Here is a 27,554-nt window from a genome sequence, read left to right as displayed (position 1 = left end):
AAAAAATAAAAAATACATAATGTGGAGCAAATACAAAATTGACAGGGCTCTTTTGATACTTATGTTTTATACAGCGTTTAAGGTGATTAGAAATAGCATGCACATTACATCATTACATATACAGAAAATACATAAAAATGTGGTGAATATTTATATTTCTACTTCTCTTTTGTGATACATATAAATAGAGTGTTTTTAAAGAAAACGCATGCTTTCATAATAATGCATAGTCGAATTCAGTGTTCTAGTGGAGACTAGTAAGAGTTGGCTACTAAAACAGCTAAATTCAGAATAATCAGGGTTCTGTAACGGTATGCAGCACAGGTCCGCTGCTGCCTAGATGGCGCTGTCTTGCGGAATGCACCTTGCAGTCCACTGTGTGTAGGGTCTGCACCGTCAGGCATAAAAGCGCTTGTCGAGTCGTTGATGGTTAGCAGCATAGCACCCCATCTCGAAGAAGCATAGGTCGAACCTTGCCTTTCCGCCGTTTAATTCACATATTTATGATATTCATCGTGGACTACCGGGCGCATGTTTTTGCTGGTTGAATAATCTCAAACCTCGTAATTAAAGTGTATTCCGCGGCATGTAGTTAGCGTGTTGGCTAACGTTACCGGCTTTGCGCCAGGGCAGGAGTGAAGACCAATCAATCACCGGGTACCTTCACCGCTAGTTTTTGTGTAACGGTACAGTGTGGTGCTGCTGAGGCAAGGGAAAAAACGCAGCGGTCACCGGTGACTGGATCTTGTGGCGTGAGCACCAATGCAGTCTAGAAAACACGGCGAATCCCAGTCACCGGTGTAAAACACGGTGTGTAAAATACATTTAGTAGCCCTCGAACCAAATTATAATAATAGATAGGTCGCTAGCTTGATAGCAGGACAAGTGCAACGCAAGGATGTTGCAAGTGCTGGCTTGCGGCGTCGTAGTTTTTCCCGGTCTCTTCTTCATCTTTCGGAGAGTACTCCCTTCCATTTTCAAACAGTGGACCGATGCCGACGTTGTACTGGTCAGCGAGAGGTAATTATTAACGTCCTTTCTTTATGGTATATGTTTAACCCTGGACAAGCAGTAGCTGGCCCTAAGGCTATGCTAGCTAGCTGGCTAGCACGGTCGTGCAAGCTGATAAAACAAATTGAGTCTTGAGCTTGGCACAAGGTTTTAACCGAATTAGCCACATTTGCTCTTTCAAATAGCGCTAAAATATATTATTAGATTAGATATTTTTTGTTTGTAAATTTGATTAGTCTTAATGGCCACTACATGTCGTACTTGGAAATCTTATTGTAGGTAGCGTTAGTAGCGTTATTATAACGGTGGCTAACCCAGTGAATTACAACATAATAACTAACACCTTGGGAATATTGCTCAGTTTTGATCAAAATTACGCACTGACATGCGCAAGGGTCAATTCAATGTTCATTTGAACCCTGTCATTCTAGTTGGGAACCCTGTCACTCCAGTTGATAATCCCCGCCAACCTCTAGCGCTGTGGTGGCTACTGAGTTATGCAATGTTAAGTGCTGAACTATACTGAGCGGATCGCTTGGTTTTATTAACGCTCTTATCAATTCGGTAATAATGCTCATCTAACGGGAAAATAAAAATAAAACATTTGGAAACGTGTGGATGCCCCAGGGGCTATATTCTCAGTAGCCCGGGTAAACTCCGTTTGAATGCCTCTCCAGTTTTCTACAATGTCACACAGCCGGTGTGTTGATGTTGTTTTCTTTAGAATAATTTTTACGTTAACGGCTATAGGATAAGTTTTGTTTCCCGATCTGTTGGCCAGCAACTGTAGGGGTTGTGTTTATTTTACCTGCCTGTTAGAAGTGCCAGTGGGTCAGTGACCGCCTGGATAAGCTGCAGGACGTGATGCTTGAGTTGTTCTATCTCTAGCGGTATTTTAGCCAGTGATGTGTTTTACCGACACTGCATCTCAGTGCTAAAGGCGTCACTACAGACAACCTGGTTCAAATCCAGACTGATTTTAACCTTGTCAGCTCAGGGATTAGATCTTGCAATCTTTCGGTCACAAGTCCAACGCTCTAACCACTAGACTACCTGCCACCCCTACAGGTGGGTTCAAGGCCCACCACCATGACAGAACATCAGATAATTCATTCCCATGTACCCACACTGTTCGAATCCATGCTTTATGTAATAATCTAGGCCTCATATTAATTATAATATGGTAATTATGTCAACACGCTTATCCAATGAAACATACATTTAAATAAATATACACTACCGTTCAAAAGTTTGGGGTCACTTAGAAATGTCCTTGTTTTGAAAGAAAAGCAAAAAAAGTCAATTAAAATAGCATAAAATTGATCAGAAATACAGTGTAGACATTGTTAATGGGGCGGCAGGGTAACCTAGTGGTTAGAGCGGTGGACTAGTAACCGGAAGTTTGCAAGTTCAAATCCCTGATCTGACAAGGTACCAATCTTTCGTCTGCCCCTGAATAGGCAGTTAACTCAGTGTTCCTAGGCCGTCATTGAAAATAAGAATTTGTTATTAACTGACTTGCCTATAAAGGTTTTTAAAAAATGTTATAAATGACTTTGTAGCTGGAAACGGCAGATTTTTAAGTTGCTAAATTGTAATTACTTCACTACTATGGCCTATTTTTTTTGCCTTACCTCCTCACGCCATTTGCACACACTGTATATAGACTTAATTTTTTTCTATTGTGTTATTGACTGTAAACTAGTTTATTCCATGTGTAACTCTGTGTTGTTGTTTGTGTCGCACTGCTTTGCTTTATGTTGGCCAGGTCGCAGTTGTAAATGAGAACTTGTTCTCAACTATCTTACCTGGTTAAATAAAGGTTAAATAAATAAATAAAAACTTCTGACTTCAACTATATATCCAAAGCAAAAAAACATCTACATTTAAATGGTCTTAATATTATTTCGCATATATTTCCGTTAATTCCCACGGAAAGTTTCCACCTTCGAATATTCCCCAACATGTGCAACCCTAGTAGCACCATTCTCTGTTTACCCTAGACACTGGATCTGGCGTTCCTGGCACCGACCATCATACCACTCTCAAAGTCGCTTAAGTCACAAGTTTTTCCCATTCTAGAGTTCAATCGAACAGTAACAATGCCTCGATGTCTGTCTGCTTGCTTTATATAGCATGCGAATGCCATGTGCGATCCATTGTCATGAACTGGGTGGTGTGTATATAAAACATTAAGAACACCTGCTCTTTCCATGACAGACCAGGTGAATCCAGGTGAAAGCTATGATCCCTTTTTTTTATGTCACTTGTTAAATCCATTTCAATCAGTGTAGAAGGGGAGGGGACAGGTTAAATAAGGATTTTTAAGCCTTGAGACAATTGAGACATGGATTGTGTATGTGTGCTATTCAGAGGGTGAATGGGCAAGACAAAATATTTAGGTGTCTTTGAATGGGGTATAGTAGTAGGTGCTGGGCACACTGGTTTGTGTCAAGAACTGCAATGCTTCTGGGTTTTCAATGCTTAACAGTTTCCCGTGTGTATCAAGAATGGTCTACCACCCAAAGGACATCCAGCCAGCTTGACACAACTGTGGGAAGCATTAGAGTCAACATGGCCAGCATCTCTGTGGAACACTTTCTACACCTTGTGGAGTCCATGCCCTGGCAAATTTAGACTGTTCTGAGCGCAAAAGTGGGTGCAACTCAATATTAGGAATGTGTTTCTAATATTTTGTACACTCCATGTATATAGCCTACTATAGTCATTGTATGTGGCTATTGGCCAACACAATATTAATATAGGCCTAATTAAATCCAAAGAAACATATTGTTATGACATTTATTCAATACAATACCTAAATCAAACCCACAGCTCAGCTATTTTGAGCCCCATGCTCCTCCAACCAACTGAAAATCATGCTGTATGTGGCCATTTCCACATTTGATATTTTTTGGCACAATAATACAACAGCATCAGGGTACCTATAGGCAAGACATGACCTTGCCCCAGTTTAAAAAGCACTGAGTTTATCTGGATTGGAGAATAGTTTCCTCCACAGTGACGGAGAGAGACATGGTCACAGCGTTGCACCAGAAGGTTTTCAGCTGCCCCATTTCTGCTATTATGTGAATGTCAGTTTTCAATGTGTGGCTGCATACCACATTTTCCTGAAGTGTGCACTTGACTTGTGTACTCCACTTACAATTAAAGCATGATTCTATGCTAGAGGGAGTTTCCACCATATTTTTCTTGTACCAGTCATTTCCATGGATGGGGTCCTGGGGTCCAGCAAAATTAAGGCAGTTATACATTTAAAAAACATTACAATACATTCATAACAGATTTCACAACATATTAAGTGTGTGCCCTCAGGCCTCTACTCTACTACCACATAGCATCTGTAACACAAAATCCATGTGTACATGTGTGTGTATAGTGTGTTTGTTATTGTGTTTATATGCATGTGTCTTTGTTTGTGTGGCTTCACTGTCCCTGCTGTTCTGTAAGGTTTTTTAAATACAATTTTACTTTTTGCATGAGTTACTTGATGTGGAATAGAGTTCCATGTAGCCATGGCTCTATGTAGTTCTGTGCACCCCCCATTGTCTGTTCTGGATTTGGGGACTGTGAGGAGACCTCTGGTGGCATGTCTTGTGGGGTATGCATGGGTGTCCGAGCTGCCAGTAGTTCAAACATAGAACTCGGTGCATTCAACATGTCAATACCTCTCACAAATACAAGTAGTGAAGAAGTCAAGCTCTCTTCCACTTTCAGCCAGGAGAGATTGACATGCATATTATTGTTAGCTCTCTGTGTACATCCAAGGGCCAGCCGTGCTGCCCTGTTCTGAGCCAATTGCAATTTTCCTAAGTCCTTTTTGTGGCACCTGACCACACGACTGAACAGTAGTCCAGGTGCGACAAAACTAGGGCCGGTAGGACCTGCCTTGTTAGTGCTGTTAAGAATGCAGAGCATCGCTTTATTATAGACAGACTCCTCCCCATCCTAGCTACTGTTGTTTCAATATTTTTTGACCATGGCAGTTTACAATCCTGGGTTACTCCAAGCAGTTTAGTCTCCTCAACTTTCTCAATATCCACATTATTCATTACAAGATGTCAAATAAAATTGTATTTGTCACATGTAGGGTTGCAAAGGGTAGGAAACTTTCTGGTAAATTTTAAAAAGAAAATCAGAAATTGTCCATGGGAAGTTAAGCTCGGGAATTTGGGGAATTTTGCTTAAATTCATCAAAAAAGCTAGCTGAATGTTTTTTTGTGGGATACACAGGGTAATTCTAGGTCTTGTGGCATATTTTGGTTACATTATCCCCAATTCAATGGAATTGCAATCCTCTTCATGCAACAGTGCATTCTTCCATCACATGTGTAGTGCGCTCTTCCATCACATGTACAGCTGATTCTCAAGATCTTACACACTAATGATATGCTATAGAGCCCACACTACCACACTGTCTCAGCCAAGGCCTACGTGCTTTCTGGTAAGTTTTGATTACAATATTGGGTGGGGTGAATATATTTTATGTGACATACATTATATTTTGTTAACTAATAAATAGTAGCCTACGGCAAAGTGTGTTTAAATAATTTCTAACTTGTTAACAATTTCTGCTAGTTAGTTTTTGCTATCATGTGGATTTTTAGCTTGCTTGAGCCTGCTAACTGTGTGTTAATTCACCTGTTTACATAAATGTTTTCAAATTAAACATGTATCTTACAAAGGAGTTGTTTAATCTAACTGCTTAGCTATTTATCTGTACATGGAATTGTATTTGTTGTTTTTTTAAACTCTTTTTCCCCCTAATCTTTACAGGAAAATGCCACGGGCACTATCTGATGTGTGGAGACATTTACTGCCGCTAATATAGAAGGAAAAGCTGTGTACATTTGCAAATACTGTGCCAAATCACATGTGAAGAATGCAACAAAGATGCAGAATCATCTGGCCAAGTGTATAAAGTTCCCTCAGCACTCACAACAAACAACCTCTGACAAAAGTCCCTCTACTTCTATTCGAGGTGAAAATCATGAATCAGACACTTTATCGATAGCAACAGCTCATGGTTCTCCCGGAATCAGAAGTTTTTTTTGACTCAATGGAGGATCATGGGGCGGCAGTGTAGCCTAGTGGTTAGAGCATTGGACTAGTAACCGAAAGGTTGCAAGTTCAAATCCCCGAGCTGACAAGGTACAAAATCTGTCGTTCTGCCCTTGAACAGGCAGTTAACCCACTGTTCCTAGGCCATCATTGAAAATAAGAATTTGTTCTTAACTGACTTGCCTGGTTAAATAAAGGTAAAATATAAAAAATAGTCAGAGAAATGCTGATGAATGTCTTGCTCGAGCTGTATATGCAACTGGTTCACCTCTGATGCTCACAGGCAATGTGTATTGGACAAGATTTCTGAATGTTCTTCCCCCAGCACACACCCCTCCAACCAGACATGCTTTACCTACTCATTTGCTGGATACAGAGTTCAAGTGAAGGTCAAGCAAATCATAGAGAAAGCAGACTGTATTACATTCATCTCTGATGGGTGGTCGAACGTTTGTGGGCAAGGAATAATTAACTACATCATCTCCACCCCTCAACCAGTATTCTACAAGAGCACAGACACAAGGGACAACAGACATACCGGTCTCTATATTGTAGATGAGCTGAAGGCAGTCGTCATTGTCCTTGGACCACAGAAAGTATTTGCACTGGTGACAGACAATGCTACGAACATGAAGGCTGCTTGGTCTGAAGTTGAGGAGTCCTACCCTCACATCACACCCATTGGCTGTGCTGCTCATGCATTGAATCTGCTCCTCAAGGACATAATGGCACTGAAAACAAGAGAGCCAAGGAAATGGTTAGGTATGTGAAGGGTCATCAAGTTATAGCAGCAATCTACCTCACCAAGCACAGTGAGAAGAATAAGTGCACCACATTGAAGCTGCTCAGCAACACTCGTTGGGGTGTTGTTGTCATTATGTTTGACAGTCTCCTGGAGGGGAAGGGGTCTCTCCAAGAAATGGCCATATCACAGTCTGCCGATATGGACAGCCACATCAAGAGGATTCTCCTGGATGATGTATTTTGGGAGAGAGTGGAAAGCAGCCTGAAACTCCTGAAACCTATAGCAGTAGCCATTGCACGGATTGAGGGAGACAATGCCATCCTGTCTGATGTTCAGACTAGAGGTCGAATGATTATGATTTTTCAACGCCGATACCAATTATTGCAGGACCAAAAAATGCGGATTATATTTTTTAAACATTTTTATTATTATTTATATATATTATTTGTAATGACAATTACAACAATACTAAATGAACAATGAACACTTTAAACTTAATATAATACATAAATAAAATATATTTAGTCTCAAATAAATAATGAAACATGTTCAATTTTGTTTAAATAATGCAAAAACACAGTAATGGAGAAGAAAGTAAAAGTGCAATATGTGCCATGTAAAAAAGCTAACGTTTAAGTTCCTTGCTCAGAACATGAGAACATATGAAAGCTGGTGGTTGAATATTCCCAGTTCTTCAATATTCCCAGTTAAGTTTTAGGTTGTAGTTATTATAGGAATTATGAAGCGTTGACTATTTCTCTCTATACCATTGTATATCATATACCTTTGACAATTGGATGTTCTAATAGGCACTTTAGTATTGTCAGCCTAATCTCAGGAGTTGATAGGCTTGAAGTCATTAACAGCGTGTGAATCAAGCACTGCTAAGAGCTGCTGGCAAACGCAGTATAGTTTGAATGAATGCTTACGAACCTGCTGCCCCCTACCACCGCTCAAACTGCTCTATCAATTATCAAATCATAAGAGTTTAATGCTAGCTAGCAACTTACCGTGGCTCCTTGCTGCACTCACGTCACAGGTGGTTAGCCTGCCACGCAGTTTCCTCATGGAATGCAATGTAATCGGCCATAATGTGTCCAAAAATGCTGATTAATCGATCGACCTCTAGTTCAGACACTGCTTGCAGATGTAAGAGAAGAAATCCGTACTGTCCTGCCCACTTCACTGTTGCTCCAAGCAGAGGAAACTACAGTTCTGAAATGCATCAAAAAGTGTGAAGACTTCTGCCTGAAGCCCATACATGCCGCAGCGTACATGTAGGACCCCAAGTATGCTGGCAAGAGCATCCTGTCTGGTGCAGAGATCAACAAGGCCTATGGTGTCATCACTACTGTCTCGCCACCTTGGCCTGCATGAGGTCAAGGTTCTTGGCAGTCTGGAGAAGTAGAGTTCCAAGCAAGGGCTTTGGGATTGAGATGCAATATGGGAGTCGTGCTAAGATATCTAATCGGCCACCTAGTTCGAAGCGACTTTTTGAATCTGAGGCTCTTTCCCCTGTTGCCTCCATCATTCTCCAAATCCCACAAACATCAGTCACCTCAGAGCACAACTGGTCCTTGTTTGGGAACACACACCAAAGCACGCAACAGGCTGATCAATACAAGGGTTAAGAAATTGGTAGTCATCCGGGCAAATTTGAGGCTTTTTGAGCTTGACAACGAGCCATCCTCAACCAGGTTGGAAAGTGACAGTGAAGATGAGGCCTCAAGAGTCTGATGATCAAGAGGTGGACATTGAGGAGGTCCAGGGAGAAGACATGGAAGCCTGAGAGGAAGACAACCAAAGCTTTAGTTTCTAGATCATTTTACACATATGTTGAAAACTTTTTGAGAGATGCGATGGATCATTGGAGATCATTCAATATTCCCTTTTGTTGTTCAGTGAAATCATCCCATGTGAAGTCAACTAATTTAATTACAGTTCAATTCGTAACTAAATTGTTTTTCTTTATTTCTATTGGAAGGATTTAATCATTTGCAATTATGTCTACTTATGATTAGGTAAAAGGTTTATGTTTCTGTCTCCCTATGATGTGGTAAATATATCCAATGCGAAAACATCTACATTTAAATGGTATTAATATTAATTTGCACATATTCCCATATATTGGCATTAATTCCCACGGAAAGTTTCCACCCCTGAATATTACCCAAAATGTGCAGACCTAGTCACATGCCTTAATACAACAGATGTTGTTTACTTACAAGCCCCAAATACAAATAAGAAATAAAAGGAACAAGTAATTAAAGAGTAGCAGTAAAGTAACAATAGCGAGACTATAAACAGGGGGTACCGGTACAGAGTCCATGTGCAGGAGCACCAGTTAGTTGAGGTAATTGAGGTAATATGTACATGTAGGTAGAGTTATTAAAGTGATTAGACATAGATGATAACAGAATAGCAGCTGCGTAAAAGAGGGTGGGCAATGCAATGCAAATGGTCTGGGTAGCCATTTGATTAGATTTTCAGGAGTCTTATGGCTTGGGTGTAGAAGCTGCTTAGAAGCTACTTGGACCTAGACTTGGTGCTCCGGTACTACTTGCCGTGTGGTAGCAGAGAGAACAGTCTATGACTAGGGTGGCTGGAGTCTTTCACAAATTGTAGGGCCTTCCTCTGACACCGACTATTATAGAGGTCCTGGGTGGCAGGAAGCTTGGCCACAGTGATGTACTGGGCCGTACGCACTACCCTCTGTAGTGCCTTGTGGTCGGAGACCGAGCAGTTGCCATACCAGGCAGTGATGCAACCAGTGCTCTCGATGGTGCAGCTGTAGAACCCCTTGAGGATATGAGGACCCATGCCAAATCTTTTCAGTCTCTTGAGGGGGAATAGGTTTTGTCGTGCCCTCTTCATACCAAGGTCTCCTCCTTGGTATGCTTGGACCATGTTAGTTTGTTGGTGATGTGGACACCAAGGAACTTGAAGTTCAACCTGCTCCACTACAGCACGGTCAATGAAAATGTGCTCGGTCCTCCTTTTCCTGTAGTCCACAATCATCTCCTTTGTCTTGATCACATAGAGGGAGAGGTTGTTGTCCTGGCACAACACGGCCAGGTCTCTGGCCTCCTCCCTATAGACTGTCTCGTCGTTGTCGGTGATCAAGCCTACCACTGTTGTGTCATCGGCAAACTTAATGATGGTGTTGGAGTCGTGCCTGGCCGTGCAGTCATGAGTGAACAGGGAGTACAGGAGGGGACTGAGCACGCACCCTTGAGGGGCCCGTGTGTTGAGGATCAGCGTGGCGGATATGTTGTTACCTACCGTTACCACCTGGGGGCGGCCCGTCAGAAAGTCCAGGATCCAGTTGCAGAGGGAGTTGTTCAGTTCCAGGGTCCTTAGCTTATTGATGAGCTTTGAGGGCACTATGGTGTTGAACGCTGAGCTGTAGTCAAATCAAATCAAATTGTATTTTTCACATACTCATGGTTAGCAGATGTTAATGCGAGTGTAGTGCAATTCTTGTGCTTCTGGTTCCCGACAGTGCAGTAATATCTAACAATTCCCCAACAACTACCTAATACACACAAATCTAAAAGGGGTGAATGAGAATATGTACATATAAGTATATGAATGGTCGAGCGGCGTAGGCAAGGTGCAATGGAGGGTATAAAATACAGTATATACATATGATAGGAGTAATGTAAACATTATTAAAGTTGCATTGTTTAAAATGACTAGTGATCCAGTGGCCAGTTATTGAGTCTATGTTACTGATAGCTGTTTAGCAGTCTGATTTCCTTTGAGATATAAGCCGTTCTTCAGTCTCTCGGTCCCAGCTTTGATGCACTGATACTGACCTCGCCTTCTGGATGGTAGCGGTGTGAACAGGCAGTAGCTCGGGTGGTTGTTGTCTGTGATGATCTTTTTTGCCTTCCTGTGACATCGGGTGCTATAGGTGTCATGGAGGGCAGGTAGTTTGCCCCCGGTGAAGAGTTGTGAAGACTGCACCACCCTCTGGAGAGCCTTGCGGTTGAGGGCGGAGCAGTTGCCGTACCACGCTGTGATTGTGGATTTGTAAAAGTTAGTCAGGGTTTTTTAGGGTGACAACCCACATTTCTTCAGTCACCTGAGGTTGAAGAGGCGCTGTTGCGTGGGTGGACCATTTAAATTTGTCGTTGATGTGTACGCTGAGGAACTTAACTTCCCACTTTCTCCACTGCTGTTCCTTCTATGTGGATAGGGGGTGCTCCCTCTGCTGTTTCCTGAAGTCCACAATCCTCTCGTTTTGTTGACGTTGAGTGAGAGGTTGTTTTTCTGACACCACACTCCGATTGTCCTCACCTCCTCCCTGTAGGCTGTCTCGTAGTTGTAAGTAATCAAGCCTGCTACTGTTGTGTCGTCTGCAAGCTTGATGATTGAGTTGGAGGCGTGCATGGCCACGCAGTCATGGGTGAACAGGGAGTACACGAGGGGGCTGAGCACACACCCTTGTGGGGCTCCAGTGTTGAGGGTCAGCGAGGTGGAGATATTGTTTCCTTCCTTCACCACCTGGGGGCGGCCTGTCAGAAAGTCCAGGACCCAATTGCACAGGGCGGGGTTGATGATGAGCTTGGAGGTTACTATGGTGTTGAATGCTGAGCTGTAGTCAATGAACAGCATTCTTACATAGGTATTCCTCTTGTCCAGATGGGATAGGGCAGTGTGCAGTGAGTGATATAGCGATTGCATCGTCGGTGGACCTGTTAGGGCGATATGCAAACTGAAGTGGGTCTAGGGTGGCCGGTAAGGTGGAGGTGATATGATCCTTGTGAGTGCTACGGGGCGGTAGTCATTTAGTTCAGTTATCTTTGCCTGTGGACCTGTTAGGGCGGTATGCAAATTGGAGTGGGTCTAGGGTTTCTGGGATAATGGTGTTAATGTGAGCCATGACCAGCCTTTCAAAGCATTTCATGGTTACAGAAATGAGTGATACAGGTCGGTAGTAATTTTGACAGGTTACCTTAGTGTTCTTGGGCACAGGGACTATGGTGGTCTCCTTAAAACATGTTGGTATTACAGACTCAGACAGGGAGAAAATGTCAGTGAAGACACATTCCAGTTGGTCAACGCATGCTCGCAGTACACGTCCAGGTAATCCGTCTGGCCCTGCAGCCTTGTGAATGTTGACCTGTTTAAAACTTGTTATGGCTGCAATCCCGCTAACGGGATCGATATGACAACTACTAGTGAAAATAGAGGGCGCCAAATTCAAACCACAGAAATCTCATAATTACAATTCCTAAAACATACATGTGTCTCATACCATTTTAAAGCTATTCTCGTTGTTAATCCCACAAAAGTGTTGATTTCAAATATGCTTTTCAGCAAAAGCGCTGCAAACGATTATGTTAGGTCTCCACCAAACCACAATAAGCACAGCCATTTTCCAGCTAAATATAGCATTCACAAAAAGCTGAAATAAAGATTAAATTAATCACTAACCTTGAATTATCTTCATCAGATGACACTAATAGGACTTCATGTTACACAATACATGCATGTTTTGTTTGATAAAGTTTATATTTATATAAAAAAATCTGAGTTTACATTGGCTTATTATATTCACTAGTTCCAAAAACATCAAGTGATTTTGCATAGCCACATTGTTTCAACAGAAATACTCATAATAAATGTAGATGATAATACAAGTTATACACATGGAATTATAGATATACCTCTCCTTAATGCAACCGCGGTGTCAGATTTTAAAAAAAGTTTACAGAAAAAGCAACACATGCAATAATCTGAGACGGTGCTCAGAACAGAAGCCAAATTAGCCGCCATGTTGGAGTCAACAGAAATCAGAAAATGCATGATAAATGAGTTGTGAAGACTGCACCACCCTCTGGAGAGCCTTGCGGTTGAGGGCGGAGCAGTTGCCGTACCACGCTGTGATTGTGGATTTGTAAAAGTTAGTCAGGGTTTTTTAGGGTGACAACCCACATTTCTTCAGTCACCTGAGGTTGAAGAGGCGCTGTTGCGTGGGTGGACCATTTAAATTTGTCGTTGATGTGTACGCTGAGGAACTTAACTTCCCACTTTCTCCACTGCTGTTCCTTCTATGTGGATAGGGGGTGCTCCCTCTGCTGTTTCCTGAAGTCCACAATCCTCTCGTTTTGTTGACGTTGAGTGAGAGGTTGTTTTTCTGACACCACACTCCGATTGTCCTCACCTCCTCCCTGTAGGCTGTCTCGTAGTTGTAAGTAATCAAGCCTGCTACTGTTGTGTCGTCTGCAAGCTTGATGATTGAGTTGGAGGCGTGCATGGCCACGCAGTCATGGGTGAACAGGGAGTACACGAGGGGGCTGAGCACACACCCTTGTGGGGCTCCAGTGTTGAGGGTCAGCGAGGTGGAGATATTGTTTCCTTCCTTCACCACCTGGGGGCGGCCTGTCAGAAAGTCCAGGACCCAATTGCACAGGGCGGGGTTGATGATGAGCTTGGAGGTTACTATGGTGTTGAATGCTGAGCTGTAGTCAATGAACAGCATTCTTACATAGGTATTCCTCTTGTCCAGATGGGATAGGGCAGTGTGCAGTGAGTGATATAGCGATTGCATCGTCGGTGGACCTGTTAGGGCGATATGCAAACTGAAGTGGGTCTAGGGTGGCCGGTAAGGTGGAGGTGATATGATCCTTGTGAGTGCTACGGGGCGGTAGTCATTTAGTTCAGTTATCTTTGCCTGTGGACCTGTTAGGGCGGTATGCAAATTGGAGTGGGTCTAGGGTTTCTGGGATAATGGTGTTAATGTGAGCCATGACCAGCCTTTCAAAGCATTTCATGGTTACAGAAATGAGTGATACAGGTCGGTAGTAATTTTGACAGGTTACCTTAGTGTTCTTGGGCACAGGGACTATGGTGGTCTCCTTAAAACATGTTGGTATTACAGACTCAGACAGGGAGAAAATGTCAGTGAAGACACATTCCAGTTGGTCAACGCATGCTCGCAGTACACGTCCAGGTAATCCGTCTGGCCCTGCAGCCTTGTGAATGTTGACCTGTTTAAAACTTGTTATGGCTGCAATCCCGCTAACGGGATCGATATGACAACTACTAGTGAAAATAGAGGGCGCCAAATTCAAACCACAGAAATCTCATAATTACAATTCCTAAAACATACATGTGTCTCATACCATTTTAAAGCTATTCTCGTTGTTAATCCCACAAAAGTGTTGATTTCAAATATGCTTTTCAGCAAAAGCGCTGCAAACGATTATGTTAGGTCTCCACCAAACCACAATAAGCACAGCCATTTTCCAGCTAAATATAGCATTCACAAAAAGCTGAAATAAAGATTAAATTAATCACTAACCTTGAATTATCTTCATCAGATGACACTAATAGGACTTCATGTTACACAATACATGCATGTTTTGTTTGATAAAGTTTATATTTATATAAAAAAATCTGAGTTTACATTGGCTTATTATATTCACTAGTTCCAAAAACATCAAGTGATTTTGCATAGCCACATTGTTTCAACAGAAATACTCATAATAAATGTAGATGATAATACAAGTTATACACATGGAATTATAGATATACCTCTCCTTAATGCAACCGCGGTGTCAGATTTTAAAAAAAGTTTACAGAAAAAGCAACACATGCAATAATCTGAGACGGTGCTCAGAACAGAAGCCAAATTAGCCGCCATGTTGGAGTCAACAGAAATCAGAAAATGCATGATAAATGAGTTGTGAAGACTGCACCACCCTCTGGAGAGCCTTGCGGTTGAGGGCGGAGCAGTTGCCGTACCACGCTGTGATTGTGGATTTGTAAAAGTTAGTCAGGGTTTTTTAGGGTGACAACCCACATTTCTTCAGTCACCTGAGGTTGAAGAGGCGCTGTTGCGTGGGTGGACCATTTAAATTTGTCGTTGATGTGTACGCTGAGGAACTTAACTTCCCACTTTCTCCACTGCTGTTCCTTCTATGTGGATAGGGGGTGCTCCCTCTGCTGTTTCCTGAAGTCCACAATCCTCTCGTTTTGTTGACGTTGAGTGAGAGGTTGTTTTTCTGACACCACACTCCGATTGTCCTCACCTCCTCCCTGTAGGCTGTCTCGTAGTTGTAAGTAATCAAGCCTGCTACTGTTGTGTCGTCTGCAAGCTTGATGATTGAGTTGGAGGCGTGCATGGCCACGCAGTCATGGGTGAACAGGGAGTACACGAGGGGGCTGAGCACACACCCTTGTGGGGCTCCAGTGTTGAGGGTCAGCGAGGTGGAGATATTGTTTCCTTCCTTCACCACCTGGGGGCGGCCTGTCAGAAAGTCCAGGACCCAATTGCACAGGGCGGGGTTGATGATGAGCTTGGAGGTTACTATGGTGTTGAATGCTGAGCTGTAGTCAATGAACAGCATTCTTACATAGGTATTCCTCTTGTCCAGATGGGATAGGGCAGTGTGCAGTGAGTGATATAGCGATTGCATCGTCGGTGGACCTGTTAGGGCGATATGCAAACTGAAGTGGGTCTAGGGTGGCCGGTAAGGTGGAGGTGATATGATCCTTGTGAGTGCTACGGGGCGGTAGTCATTTAGTTCAGTTATCTTTGCCTGTGGACCTGTTAGGGCGGTATGCAAATTGGAGTGGGTCTAGGGTTTCTGGGATAATGGTGTTAATGTGAGCCATGACCAGCCTTTCAAAGCATTTCATGGTTACAGAAATGAGTGATACAGGTCGGTAGTAATTTTGACAGGTTACCTTAGTGTTCTTGGGCACAGGGACTATGGTGGTCTCCTTAAAACATGTTGGTATTACAGACTCAGACAGGGAGAAAATGTCAGTGAAGACACATTCCAGTTGGTCAACGCATGCTCGCAGTACACGTCCAGGTAATCCGTCTGGCCCTGCAGCCTTGTGAATGTTGACCTGTTTAAAACTTGTTATGGCTGCAATCCCGCTAACGGGATCGATATGACAACTACTAGTGAAAATAGAGGGCGCCAAATTCAAACCACAGAAATCTCATAATTACAATTCCTAAAACATACATGTGTCTCATACCATTTTAAAGCTATTCTCGTTGTTAATCCCACAAAAGTGTTGATTTCAAATATGCTTTTCAGCAAAAGCGCTGCAAACGATTATGTTAGGTCTCCACCAAACCACAATAAGCACAGCCATTTTCCAGCTAAATATAGCATTCACAAAAAGCTGAAATAAAGATTAAATTAATCACTAACCTTGAATTATCTTCATCAGATGACACTAATAGGACTTCATGTTACACAATACATGCATGTTTTGTTTGATAAAGTTTATATTTATATAAAAAAATCTGAGTTTACATTGGCTTATTATATTCACTAGTTCCAAAAACATCAAGTGATTTTGCATAGCCACATTGTTTCAACAGAAATACTCATAATAAATGTAGATGATAATACAAGTTATACACATGGAATTATAGATATACCTCTCCTTAATGCAACCGCGGTGTCAGATTTTAAAAAAAGTTTACAGAAAAAGCAACACATGCAATAATCTGAGACGGTGCTCAGAACAGAAGCCAAATTAGCCGCCATGTTGGAGTCAACAGAAATCAGAAAATGCATGATAAATGTTTCCTTACCTTTGATGCACTTCATCAGAATGCAGTCCTATGAATCCCAGGTCCACAATAAATGCTTGATTTGTTTGAAAATGTCTGTTATTTATGTCCAATTAGCTACTTTGGTTAGCGCGTTTGGTAAACAATTCCAAAGTCACAAAGCGCATCCACTATAACGTGACGAAATGTCCAAAAGTTCCGTAACAGTCAGTAGAAACATGTCAAACGATGTACTGAATCAATCTTTAGAATTTGGTTTACATACGCTGCTCAAAAAAATAAAGGGAATGAAATATTCTTATTAAATACTTTTTTCTTTACATAGTTGAATGTGCTGACAACAAAATCACATATAAATTATCAATGGAAATCAAATTTATCAACCCATGGAGGTCTGGATTTGGAGTCACACTCAAAATTAAAGTGGAAAACCACACTACAGGCTGATCCAACTTGGATGTAATGTCCTTAAAACAAGTCAAAATGAGGCTCAGTAGTGTGTGTGGCCTTCACGTGTTTGTATGACCTCGCTGCAACGCCTGGGCATGCTCCTGATGAGGTGGCGGATGGTCTCCTGAGGGATCTCCTCCCAGACCTGGACTAAAGCATCCGCCAACTCCTGGACAGTCTGTTGGTGGATGGAGCGAGACATGATGTCCCAGATGTGCTCAATTGGATTCAGGTCTGGGGAACGGGCGGCCCAGTCCATAGCATCAATGCCTTCCTCTTGCAGGAACTGCTGACACTCCAGCCACATGAGGTCTAGCATTGTCTAGCATTAGGAGGAACCCAGGGCCAACCGCACCAGCATATGGTCTCACAAGGGATCTGAGGATCTCATCTCGGTACCTAATGGCAGTCAGGCTACCTCTGGCGAGCACATGGAGGGCTGTGCGGCCCCCCAAAGAAATGCCACCCCACACCATGACTGACCCACCGCCAAACTGGTCATGCTGGAGGATGTTGCAGGCAGCAGAACGTTCTCCACGGCGTCTCCAGACTCTGTCACGTGCTCAGTGTGAAACTGCTTTCAATCTGTGAAGAGCACAGGGCGCCAGTGACGAATTTGCCAATCTTGGTGTTCTCTGGCAAATGCCAAACGTCCTGCACGGTGTTGGGCTGTAAGCACAACCCCCACCTGTGGACGTTGGGCCCTCATACCATCCTCATGGAGTCTGTTTCTGACCGTTTGAGGAGACACATGCACATTTGTGGCCTGCTGGAGGTCATTTTGTATGGCTCTGGCAGTGCTCCTCCTGCTCTTCCTTGCACAAAGGCGGAAGTAGCGGTCCTGCTGCCGGGTTGTTGCCCTCCTATGGCCTCCTCCACGTCTGCTGATGTACTGGCCTGTCTCCTGGTAGCGCCTCCATGCTCTGGACACTACGCTGACAGACACAGCAAACCTTCTTGCCACAGCTCGCATTGATGTGCCATCCTGGATGAGCTGCACTACCTGAGCCACTTGTGTGGGTTGTAGACTCCGTCTCATGCTACCACTAGAGTGAAAGCACCGCCAGCATTCAAAAGTGACCAAAACATCAGCCAGGAAGCATAGGAAGTGAGAAGTGGTCTGGGGTCACCACCTGCAGAACCACTCCTTTATTGGGGGTGTCTTGCTAATTGCCTATAATTTCCACCTGTTGTCTATTCCATTTGCACAACAGCATGTGAAATTTATTGTCAATCAGTGTTGCTTCCTAAGTGGACAGTTTGATTTCATAGAAGTGTGATCGACTTGGAGTTACATTGTGTTGTTTAAGTGTTCCCTTTATTTTTTGAGCAGTGTATATCTTGAATAACGTTCCAACCGGAGAATTAGAATGACTTCAGATGACCGGTGGAACGCAGGTCCTTCCCCTGTGAACGCTCACAGTGAATGCATGGTCAACCCGTGGAAGTGGTGACTATTTCCTGTGTCATTCGACGCCCCCTTCACATTAGAGTCCTTGGACAAAGTTCTATTGAATGTTGACATCTAGTGGAAGGCGTAGGAAGTGAAAACTCATCCATATCTCGCTGTAATTTCAATGAGAGCTTGGTTGAAAATCTGCCAACCCCAGAAAAAACAGGAAGTGCAATTTCTCAGGTTTTTGCCTGCTATATGAGTTCTGTTATACTCACAGACATAATTCAAACAGTTTTAGAAACATCAGAGTGTTTTCTATCCAATTGTAATAACAATATGCAAATATTAGCAACTATGACTGAGGAGCAGGCCGTTGAATATGGGCACCTCTGTGCACCTTTCATCCAATCTACTCAATACTGCCCCTGCAGCCATAAGAAGTTAAAGGTCTTGCACACATCAGCTGCGGAGAGCGTGATCACACAGTCGTCCGGGAACAACTGGTGTTCTCATGCATGTTTCAGTGTTATTTTCCTCGAAGCAAGCATAAACGTAGTTTAGCTCATCTGGTAGGCTTGTGTGTGTCACTGGGCAGCTCTTGGCTTTCCTTCCCTTTGTAGTCTGTAATGATTTGCAAGCCCTGCTACCAGTTGGATAGAATTATGGTTAGATTTACCAAATTGAGGGCAAGGGAGAGCTTTGTACGTGTCTCTGTGTGGTGTAAAGGTGGTCTAGAATTTTTTCCCCTCTGGTTGCACATGTAACTTTTTTGGGTATTTTTTTATTATTATTTAAAAAAAGTTTGACCTTTTATTTAACTAAGCGAGTCAGTTAATTCTTATTTTCAATGACAGCCTAGGAACTGCCTTGTTCAGCGGCAAACAACAGATTTTTACCTTTACCAGCTCAGGGATTTGATCTTGCAACCTTTTGGTTACTAGTCCAACACTCTAACCACTAGGCTACCTGCCGCCACATGCTGATAGACATTTGGTAAAATGGGTTTAAGTTTTCCAGCATTATTGTCCCCGGCCACTAGGAGCATCGCCTCTGGATGAGTGTTTTCCTGTTTGCTTATGGCGGAATACAGCTCATTGAGTGTGGTCTTAGTGCCAGCATCGGTCTGCGGTGGTATGTAGACAGCTACGAAAAATATAGATAACTCTTTAGGTAGATAGTGTGGTTTAGAGCTTATCATGAGATACTCTACCTCAGGCAAGCAAACCCTCGAGACTTCCTTAGAATTCGTTGGGCCTGTTGCCAGGAAAGCAGTATGTCTTTCACGTCGGGCTCATTGGACTCGTTAAGGTTTAGGGTTTAGTGAATGATTTGTCCTAAATACAATGCAGTTAGTTTTTGAAATACTTAGGACTAGTGATGCATCGATATGACATTTTTGGCCGATACAGATATCCAATATTTTCCTTGCCAAAAAAACGATACCGATAACCTATATTTAACATTTTTGGGGCCTTTTTAAGCATTCTAGTACATTTAAATAGACCGCTGCATCCATGTGTGTGTGTTAACTAAGGCACTGCATCGCAGTTCAAGAGGCATCACTACAGTCCCTGTTCAATTCCAGGCTGTATCACATCCGGCCATGATTGGGAGTCCCATAGGGCGGAGCACGATTGGCCCAGCATCGTCCAGGTTTGGCCAGGGTAGGCCATCATTATAAATAAGAATTTGTTCTCAACTGACATGCCTAGTTAAATAAAGGTTACACACCACACTGACCAAAACGTTATTTTGTTGGCATTTACGTATGTCCCCATTTACCAGTAAAACATCATCAAAACGTATTTCTTTCACTTGCTGTGCTGTTTCGTTGTTCAATTGTTCAGTCGTTTCATTCTCGACCAGGATTTCATCTTACATGTCAAGCAGTGATGTTTCAACTATGTCTGTCCGTGGCCTTTCTTTCTCGGTGCGCACTGTCACTGTGTCCGTTTCCAGCTTGTCCAGCTGTTTATATAACATTTCATATATATAACATTTCATTAAACCCTGTTTCTTTTTTGCGTCGAAGTAGTGGTCCTTGTACATAGCCTCGAGCATGGTGGGAACACAGTAAAGATAGAATGCCACCAAATCTCATGTTCACAGCCTGTCGGCAGTTTAGTTGAGCAGGCGTTTTAATGCCATGACAGAGGGTACATCTGCTGAAGACGCGTTTGATGAGCTTATTTCTCGAGTCAGTTGTTTGAATTGAGCTAGCTAGTGTGTTCATGTTTCAAACATGTTCTCAAATGCCATTGAAATGGCAGCAGCGGTATGACAACCAGCACATTCATAAGCATGCAATACAACTTTCCTCAGTACGAAATCCTCGACGACCACTGTGCTGTCACTCAGCATGCTCATGGGGCTGATATTTCTGGTCCAAATGTCAGTCGTGAAGCTAATAGCAGTGAAGTTATTACTGTGTAATTCGAGTAGGGCAACATCTGAAAAATGGTACTAGAGGTCGACCGATTAATCGGAATGGGCGATAAATTAGGGCCGATTTCAAGTTTTCATAACAATCGGAAATTTTGGGGTGCCGATTTGCCGATTTTAAAAATATATATACATATTTATACCTTTATTTAACTAGGCAAGTCAGTTAAGAACACATTCTTATTTTCAATGACGGCCTAGGAACGGTGGGTTAACTGCCTCATTCAGGGGAAGAATGACAGATTTTCACCTTGTCAGCTCGGGAGATCCAATCTTGCAACCTTACATGAATTCAAACAGCACTTTCGTGAGTTTTGCCAGCAGCTCTTCGTTGTGCGTCAAGCATTGCGCTGTTTATGACTTCAAGCCTATCAACTCCCGAGATGAGGCTGGTGTAACCGAAGTGAAATGGCTAGCTAGTTAGCGCGCGCTAATAGTGTTTCAAACGGCACTCGCTCTGAGCCTTCTAGTAGTTGTTCCCCTTGCTCTGCATGGGTAACGCTGCTTCGATGGTGGCTGTTGTCGTTGTGTTGCTGGTTTGAGCCCAGGGAGGAGCGAGGAGAGGGACGGAAGCTATACTGTTACACTGGCAATACTAAAGTGCCTATAAGAACATCTAATAGTCAAAGGTTAATGAAATACAAATGGTATAGAGGGAAATAGTCCTATAATTCCTATAATAACTGCAACCTAAAACTTCTTACCTGGGAATATTGAAGACTCAAGTTAAAAGGAACCACCAGCTTTCATATGTTCTCATGTTCAGCGCAAGGAACTGAAATGTTAGCTTTCTTACATAGCACATATTGCACTTTTACTTTCTTCTCCAACACTTTGTTTTTGCATTATTTAAACCAAATTGAACATGTTTCATTATTTACTTGAGGCTAAATTGATTTTATTTATGTATTATATTAAGTTAAAATAAGTGTTAATTCAGTATTGTTGTAATTGTCATTATTACAAATAAATTATATAAAAATCGGCCGATTTAATCGGTATCAGCTTTTTTTTGGTCCTCCAGTAATCGGTCTCGGTATCGGCGTTGAAAAATCATAATCGGTCGACCTCTACTTGGTACATCACCCATGACAGATTTGATTTGTCAAGGGCAATAAATCCCATTATCTTGGCGTTAATGGATTTGACCTTTCAGTTCTCGCTGAAATGTTCTTACTCTTTCAAATGACTGCTCAACTTGTTGACTGCTCAATCAACACAGCACACATTGTGGGCTAGGTTAGCAATGCATCGTTGCACGTGTAGCGCATAATTTTATGTGGCGTCATTACATCATGTACAGTTGAAGTCGGAAGTTTACATACACTTAGGTTGGAGTCATTAAAACTAATTTATCAACGTCTCCACAAATTTCTTGTAAACAAACTATAGGTTTGTCAAGTCAGTTAGGACATCTACTTTGCATGACAAGTAATTTTTCCAACAATTGTTTACAGATTATTTTACTTATAATTCACTGTATCACAATTCCAGTGGATCAGAAGTTCTGTCTCCTGGAGATGAACGTACTTTGGTGCAAAAAGTGCAACTCAATCCCAGAACAACTCAATCCCAGACTTTGTGAAGATGCTGAAGGAAACCGGTACAAAAGTATCTATATCCACATTAAAACGAGTCCTTTATCAAGATAACCTGAAAGGCCGCTCAGCAAGGAAGAAGCCACTGCTCCAAAACCGCCATAAAAAATCCAGACTACGGTTCGCAACTGCACATGGGGACAAAGATCGTACTTTTTGGAGAAATGTCCTCTGGCCTGATGAATCAAAAATAGAACTGTTTGGCCGTAATGACCATTGCTATGTTTGGAGGAAAAAGGGGGAGATTTGCGAGCCGAGGAACACCATTCCAACCGTGAAGCACGTGGGTGGCAGCATCATGTTGTGGGGGTGCTTTGCTGCAGGAGGGACTGGTACACTTCACAAAATAGATGGCTTCATGAGGAGGAAAATTATGTGGATATATTGAAGTAACATCAAGACAGTCAAGTCAGGAAGTTAAAGCTTGGTCGCAAATGGGTCTTCCAAATGGATAATGACCCCAAGCATACTTCCAAAGTTGAGGCAAAATGGCTTAAGGACAACAAAGTCCTTGGAGTGGCCATCACAAAGCCCTGACCTCAATTCTATAGAACATTTGTGGGCAGAACTGAAAAATTGTGTGCGAGCAAGGAGGGCTACAAACCTGACTCAGTTACACCAGGTCTGTCAGGATGAATGGGCCAAAATTCACCCAACTTATTGTTGTGGAAGGCTATCCAAAACGTTTGACGCAAGTTAAACAATTTAAAGGCAATGCTACCAAATACTAATTGAGTGTATGTAAGTTTCTGACCCACTGGGAATGTGATGAAAGAAATAAAAGCTGAAAGAAATCATTCTCTCTACTATTATTCTGACATTTCACATTTTTAAAATAAAGTGGTGATCCTAACTGATCTAAGACAGGGAATTTTACTCTGGTTAAATGTCAGGAATTGTGTAAAACTGAGGTAAATGTATTTGGCTACGGTAAACTTACGACTTCAACTGTACCTACGTTATATACAGTTGAAGTCGGAAGTTTACATACACCGTAGCCAAATACATTTAAACTCAGTTTTTAACAATTCTTGACATTTTCACAGAGGGGCTCTGTCAGAGTGACCATCGAGTTCTTGGTCACCTCCCTGACCAAGGCCCTTCTCCCCCAATTGCTCAGTTTGGCTGAGCGGCCAGCATTTAAGAATGATGAAAGCCGCTGTGTTCTTTGGGACCTTCAATGCTGTAGAAATGTTTCGCTACCCTTTGCCAAGTCTGTGCCTCGACGCAATCATGTCTCACCGTTCTACAGACAATTCCTTTGACCTCATGGCTTGGTTTTTGCTCTGACGTGCACTGTCAACTGTGGGACCTTATATCGACAGGTGTGTGCCTTTCCAAATCATATCCAATCAAGTTGTAGAAACATGTCAAGGATGATCAATTGAAACAGGATGCACCTGAGCTTAATTTTGAGTCTCATAGCAAGAGGTCTGATGGCTTATGTAAATAAGTGTTTTATATATATATACATTTTCAAAAATGTCTAACCTGTTTTCACTTTGTCAATATGAGGTATTGTGTGTAAATGAGGGGGGAAAAAATATTTAATCGATTTCAGAGTAAGGCTGTAACATAACAAAATGTGGAAAAAGTCAACGGGTCTGAATACTTTCTAAATGCACTGCAGATGGATAAGATCTATACCAGATGGGCTCTCAAACCCTGTTCCTGGAGAGCTACCGTCCTATAGGTTTTCGCTCCAACCCTAATCTTGCACATTACTAATAATTAACTGGTTGAAAAGCTGAATCAGGTTAGTTACAACTGGGGTTGGAGCAAAAACCTACAGGGGGGGTAGTTCTCCAGTAACAGGGTTGGAGAGCTTGGCCTAGAAACTAGATGGATAGATTGATAGACACTAGATAACAGTTGGTGCGCAATGTCTAATATTAGTATTGCTCGCCTGAGGTAGTATTCCTTATGATAAGCTGTAGACCACACTATCTAACAAAAGAGTTCTCATCTATATTATTCGTTGCCGTCTATTTACCACCACAGACCGATGCTGGCACTAAGACCGCACTCAACGAGCTGTATAAGGCCATAAGGAAAAAAGAAAATGCAGAAGCGGCGGGGGCTTTAATGCAGGCAAACTTAATCCGTTTCACCTCATTTCAACCAGCATGTTGAAGGGAAAAAAACTCTAGACCACCTTTACTCCACACACAGAGATGCATACAAAGCTCTCCCTCACCCTCCGTTTGGCAAATCTGACCATAATTCTATCCTCCTGATTCCGAGTCACTTGGAAGTACCAGTGACTCGCTCAATACGGAAGTGGTCAGAGGACACGGATGCTACAGTACAGGACTGTTTTGCTAGCACAGACTGGGATATGTTCTGGGATTCATCCAATGGCATTGAGAAGTATACCACCTCAGTCATCGGCTTCATCAACAAGTGCATCAACGACGTCGTCCCCACAGTGACCATACATATCCCAACCAGAAGCCGTGGATTACAGGCAACATCTGCATTGAGCTAAAGGCTAGAGCTGCTGCTTTCAAGGAGCAGGACACTAATCCGGACGCTTATACGAAAAACCGCTATGCCCTCAGACTAACTATTAAACAGGCAAAGCATCAATACAGGATTAAGATTGGACTGAATCTTACTACACCGGCTCTGACACTCGTCGGATGTGGCAGGGCTTGCAAACTATTACGGACTACAAAGGGAAACTCAGACCAAATGGCTCCTTAACAGCTTCTACCCCAAGCCATAAGACTGCTGAACAATTAATCAAATGGCCACCGAACAATTTTTGTTTTACACTGCTGCTACTCGCTGTTTATTATCTATGTATAGTCATTCTACACCTACCTACATGTACAAATTACCTCAACTAACCTGTACCCCCGCACACTGACTCAGTACCGGTACCCCCTGTATATAGCCTCGTTACTGGTATGTTATTGTGTTACTGTAACGGTTTTCTTTAGGTGAAGTAGAGGAGGACCAAAATGCAGCGTGGTTGTTATTCATTGTACTTTAATAAAGAAACTGTACACGAATAAACTAACAAAACAACAAACGTGCGAAAACCTAAAACAGTCCTATCTGGTGCAAAACACAGAGACAGGAACAATCACCCACAAACACACAGTGAAACCCAGGCTACCTAAGTATGATTCTCAATCAGAGACAACTAATGACACCTGCCTCTGATTGAGAACCATACTAGGCCGAAACATAGAAAAACAAACAGACTGCCCTCCCAACTCACGCCCTGACCATACTAAATAAATACAAAACAAAGGAAATAAAGGTCAGAACGTGACAGTTACTTTTTATAATATTTTTTTATTTAGTATATATTTCTTTTTACATTTTTTTTGCTTTAGTTTTATTTGTTAAATATTTTCTTAGCTCTTCTTGAACTGCACTGTTGGTTAAGGGCTTGTAAGTAAGCATTTCACGCTAAGGTCTACACTTGTCGTATTCGGTACATGTGACAAATAAAGTTTGATTTGAGATATGCTTCTAGATAATGTAGATGTATAGATAGCTGTTAGATACTTATTTGTCCTTAGGGAAGAAATTATAGGCCTATAAACTTCAAAGGCTATTCATTGTTAACATAAAATGGGTGGATAGACTATAGAGTACAATATAATGAACCAAAGCACCACTGAATGAATCATTGTTCATCAGGGCAGTGTTCACTAGGGCATTGCAACGGAAAACTAAAATTAGTCCTTCCCGGTTTCAGTCCATGTTCTTCTATTTGGTACCTACCTAGCCTACATGAACATGAGCCAGTACTAAGTAACCATGTGGGTTAATCCACATCACTCCATCCCTTCTGAACAGGCCTCTGCGTCTTCTCATCTTACTGAAGCCAGGAAATTGTGGATTGTGATGATTTTGGTTGTGTTAGGAGAGGCAACCAGTAGCCTCATTTGTTTTGTCAATAGCTTCCAACCAGTTATTATAGTGTCCAGTTTAGGGGATGAATGAATTGAGCACAACAGGCTAGGCTTAATCTGTGTATGAGGAGAGAGCGAGAGAGAAAGGGGGAGGGACAGAAAGAGTGCAGGGCTGCTGGACTCGCTACTGTCTGTGCCTTTAACCTTTCTGGGATATTCGGGACGGTAGCGCCCCACCCCGCCAACAGCCAGTGAAAGTGCAGGGCGCCAAATTCAAAACAACAAGAATCACATAATTAAAATTCCTCAAGCATACAAGTATTTTACACCATTTTAAAGATACAATTTTCGTTAATCCAGCCCCAGTCTCTGATTTCAAAAAGGCTTTACAGCGAAAGCACCACAAACGATTATGTTAGGTCACCACCAAGTCACAGAAAAACACAGCCATTTTTCCAGCCAAAGAGAGAAGTCACAAAAAGCAGAAATATAGATAAAATGAATCCCTAACCTTTGATGATCTTCATCAGATGACACTCATAGGACTTCATGTTACACAATATAGGTATGTTTTGTTTGATAAAGTGCATATTTATATCCAAAATGGATTATGTTCAGTAGTTCCAAAACATGCAGTGAGTTTGCAGAGAGCCACGTCAATTCACAGAAATACTCAAAATAAACATTGATAAAAGATACAACTATTATACATGGAATTAGAGATATACTTCTCCTTAATGCAACCGCTGTGTCAGATTTTTTTTTAAACTTTACGGAAAAAGTCCAAATCAGCCAAAGAAATATCTGCCATGTTGTGTAGTCTACATTAATCAGAAATAGCATTATAAATATACAAAATATAATATACATCAGAATGCACTCACAGGAATCCCAGTTCCACAATAAATGTTTGATTTGTTCGATAATGTCCATTTATGTCCAAATTGCTACTTTTGTTAGCGCGTTTTGTAAACAAATCCAAAGTCAGGAAGCGCGTTCACTAGGAGCAGACGAAATGTCAAAAAGTTCCGTTACAGTCCGTAGAAACATGTCAAATGATGTATAGAATCAATCTTTAGGATGTTTTTAACATAAATCTTCAATAATGTTCCAACCGGAGAATTCCTTTATTGGAAAAAAGCAATGGAACGGAAGCTACCTCTCTCATGACCGCACGTCACGAGCTTGTGGCACTCTGCCAGACCACTGACTCAAAGAGCCCTTATGAGCCCCTCCTTTACAGAAGAAGCCTCAAATAAGTTTCTAAAGACTCTTGACATCTAGTGGAAGCCTTAGGAAGTGCAACATGGCCAATATCCCACTGTATCTTCAATAGGGAATGAGTTGAAAAACGACCAACCTCAGATTTCCCACTTCCTGGTGGGTTTTTTCTCAGGTTTTCGCCTGC

At 42.2% G+C, this 27,554-nt stretch overlaps 1 protein-coding gene across 1 annotated transcript in view; it reads left to right on the top strand.

Annotated features, from left to right (window-relative positions):
- The first annotated feature begins 401 nt into the window (after nucleotides 1-401).
- LOC109873219 (ceramide synthase-like) overlaps nucleotides 402-27,554 on the top strand; it is a 46,427-nt gene continuing 19,274 nt past the window's right edge. The window contains exon 1 of the mRNA XM_020464834.2: nucleotides 402-1,020. Within this exon, the coding sequence (XP_020320423.1) occupies nucleotides 899-1,020 (122 nt within the window). The 5' untranslated portion in view covers nucleotides 402-898. The remainder of the gene's footprint in view (nucleotides 1,021-27,554) is intronic.

Source organism: Oncorhynchus kisutch, linkage group LG28 (assembly GCF_002021735.2).
Source record: "Oncorhynchus kisutch isolate 150728-3 linkage group LG28, Okis_V2, whole genome shotgun sequence".
Lineage (NCBI taxonomy): Eukaryota > Metazoa > Chordata > Actinopteri > Salmoniformes > Salmonidae > Oncorhynchus > Oncorhynchus kisutch.
This window is presented reverse-complemented; position numbering and strand designations above follow the sequence as displayed.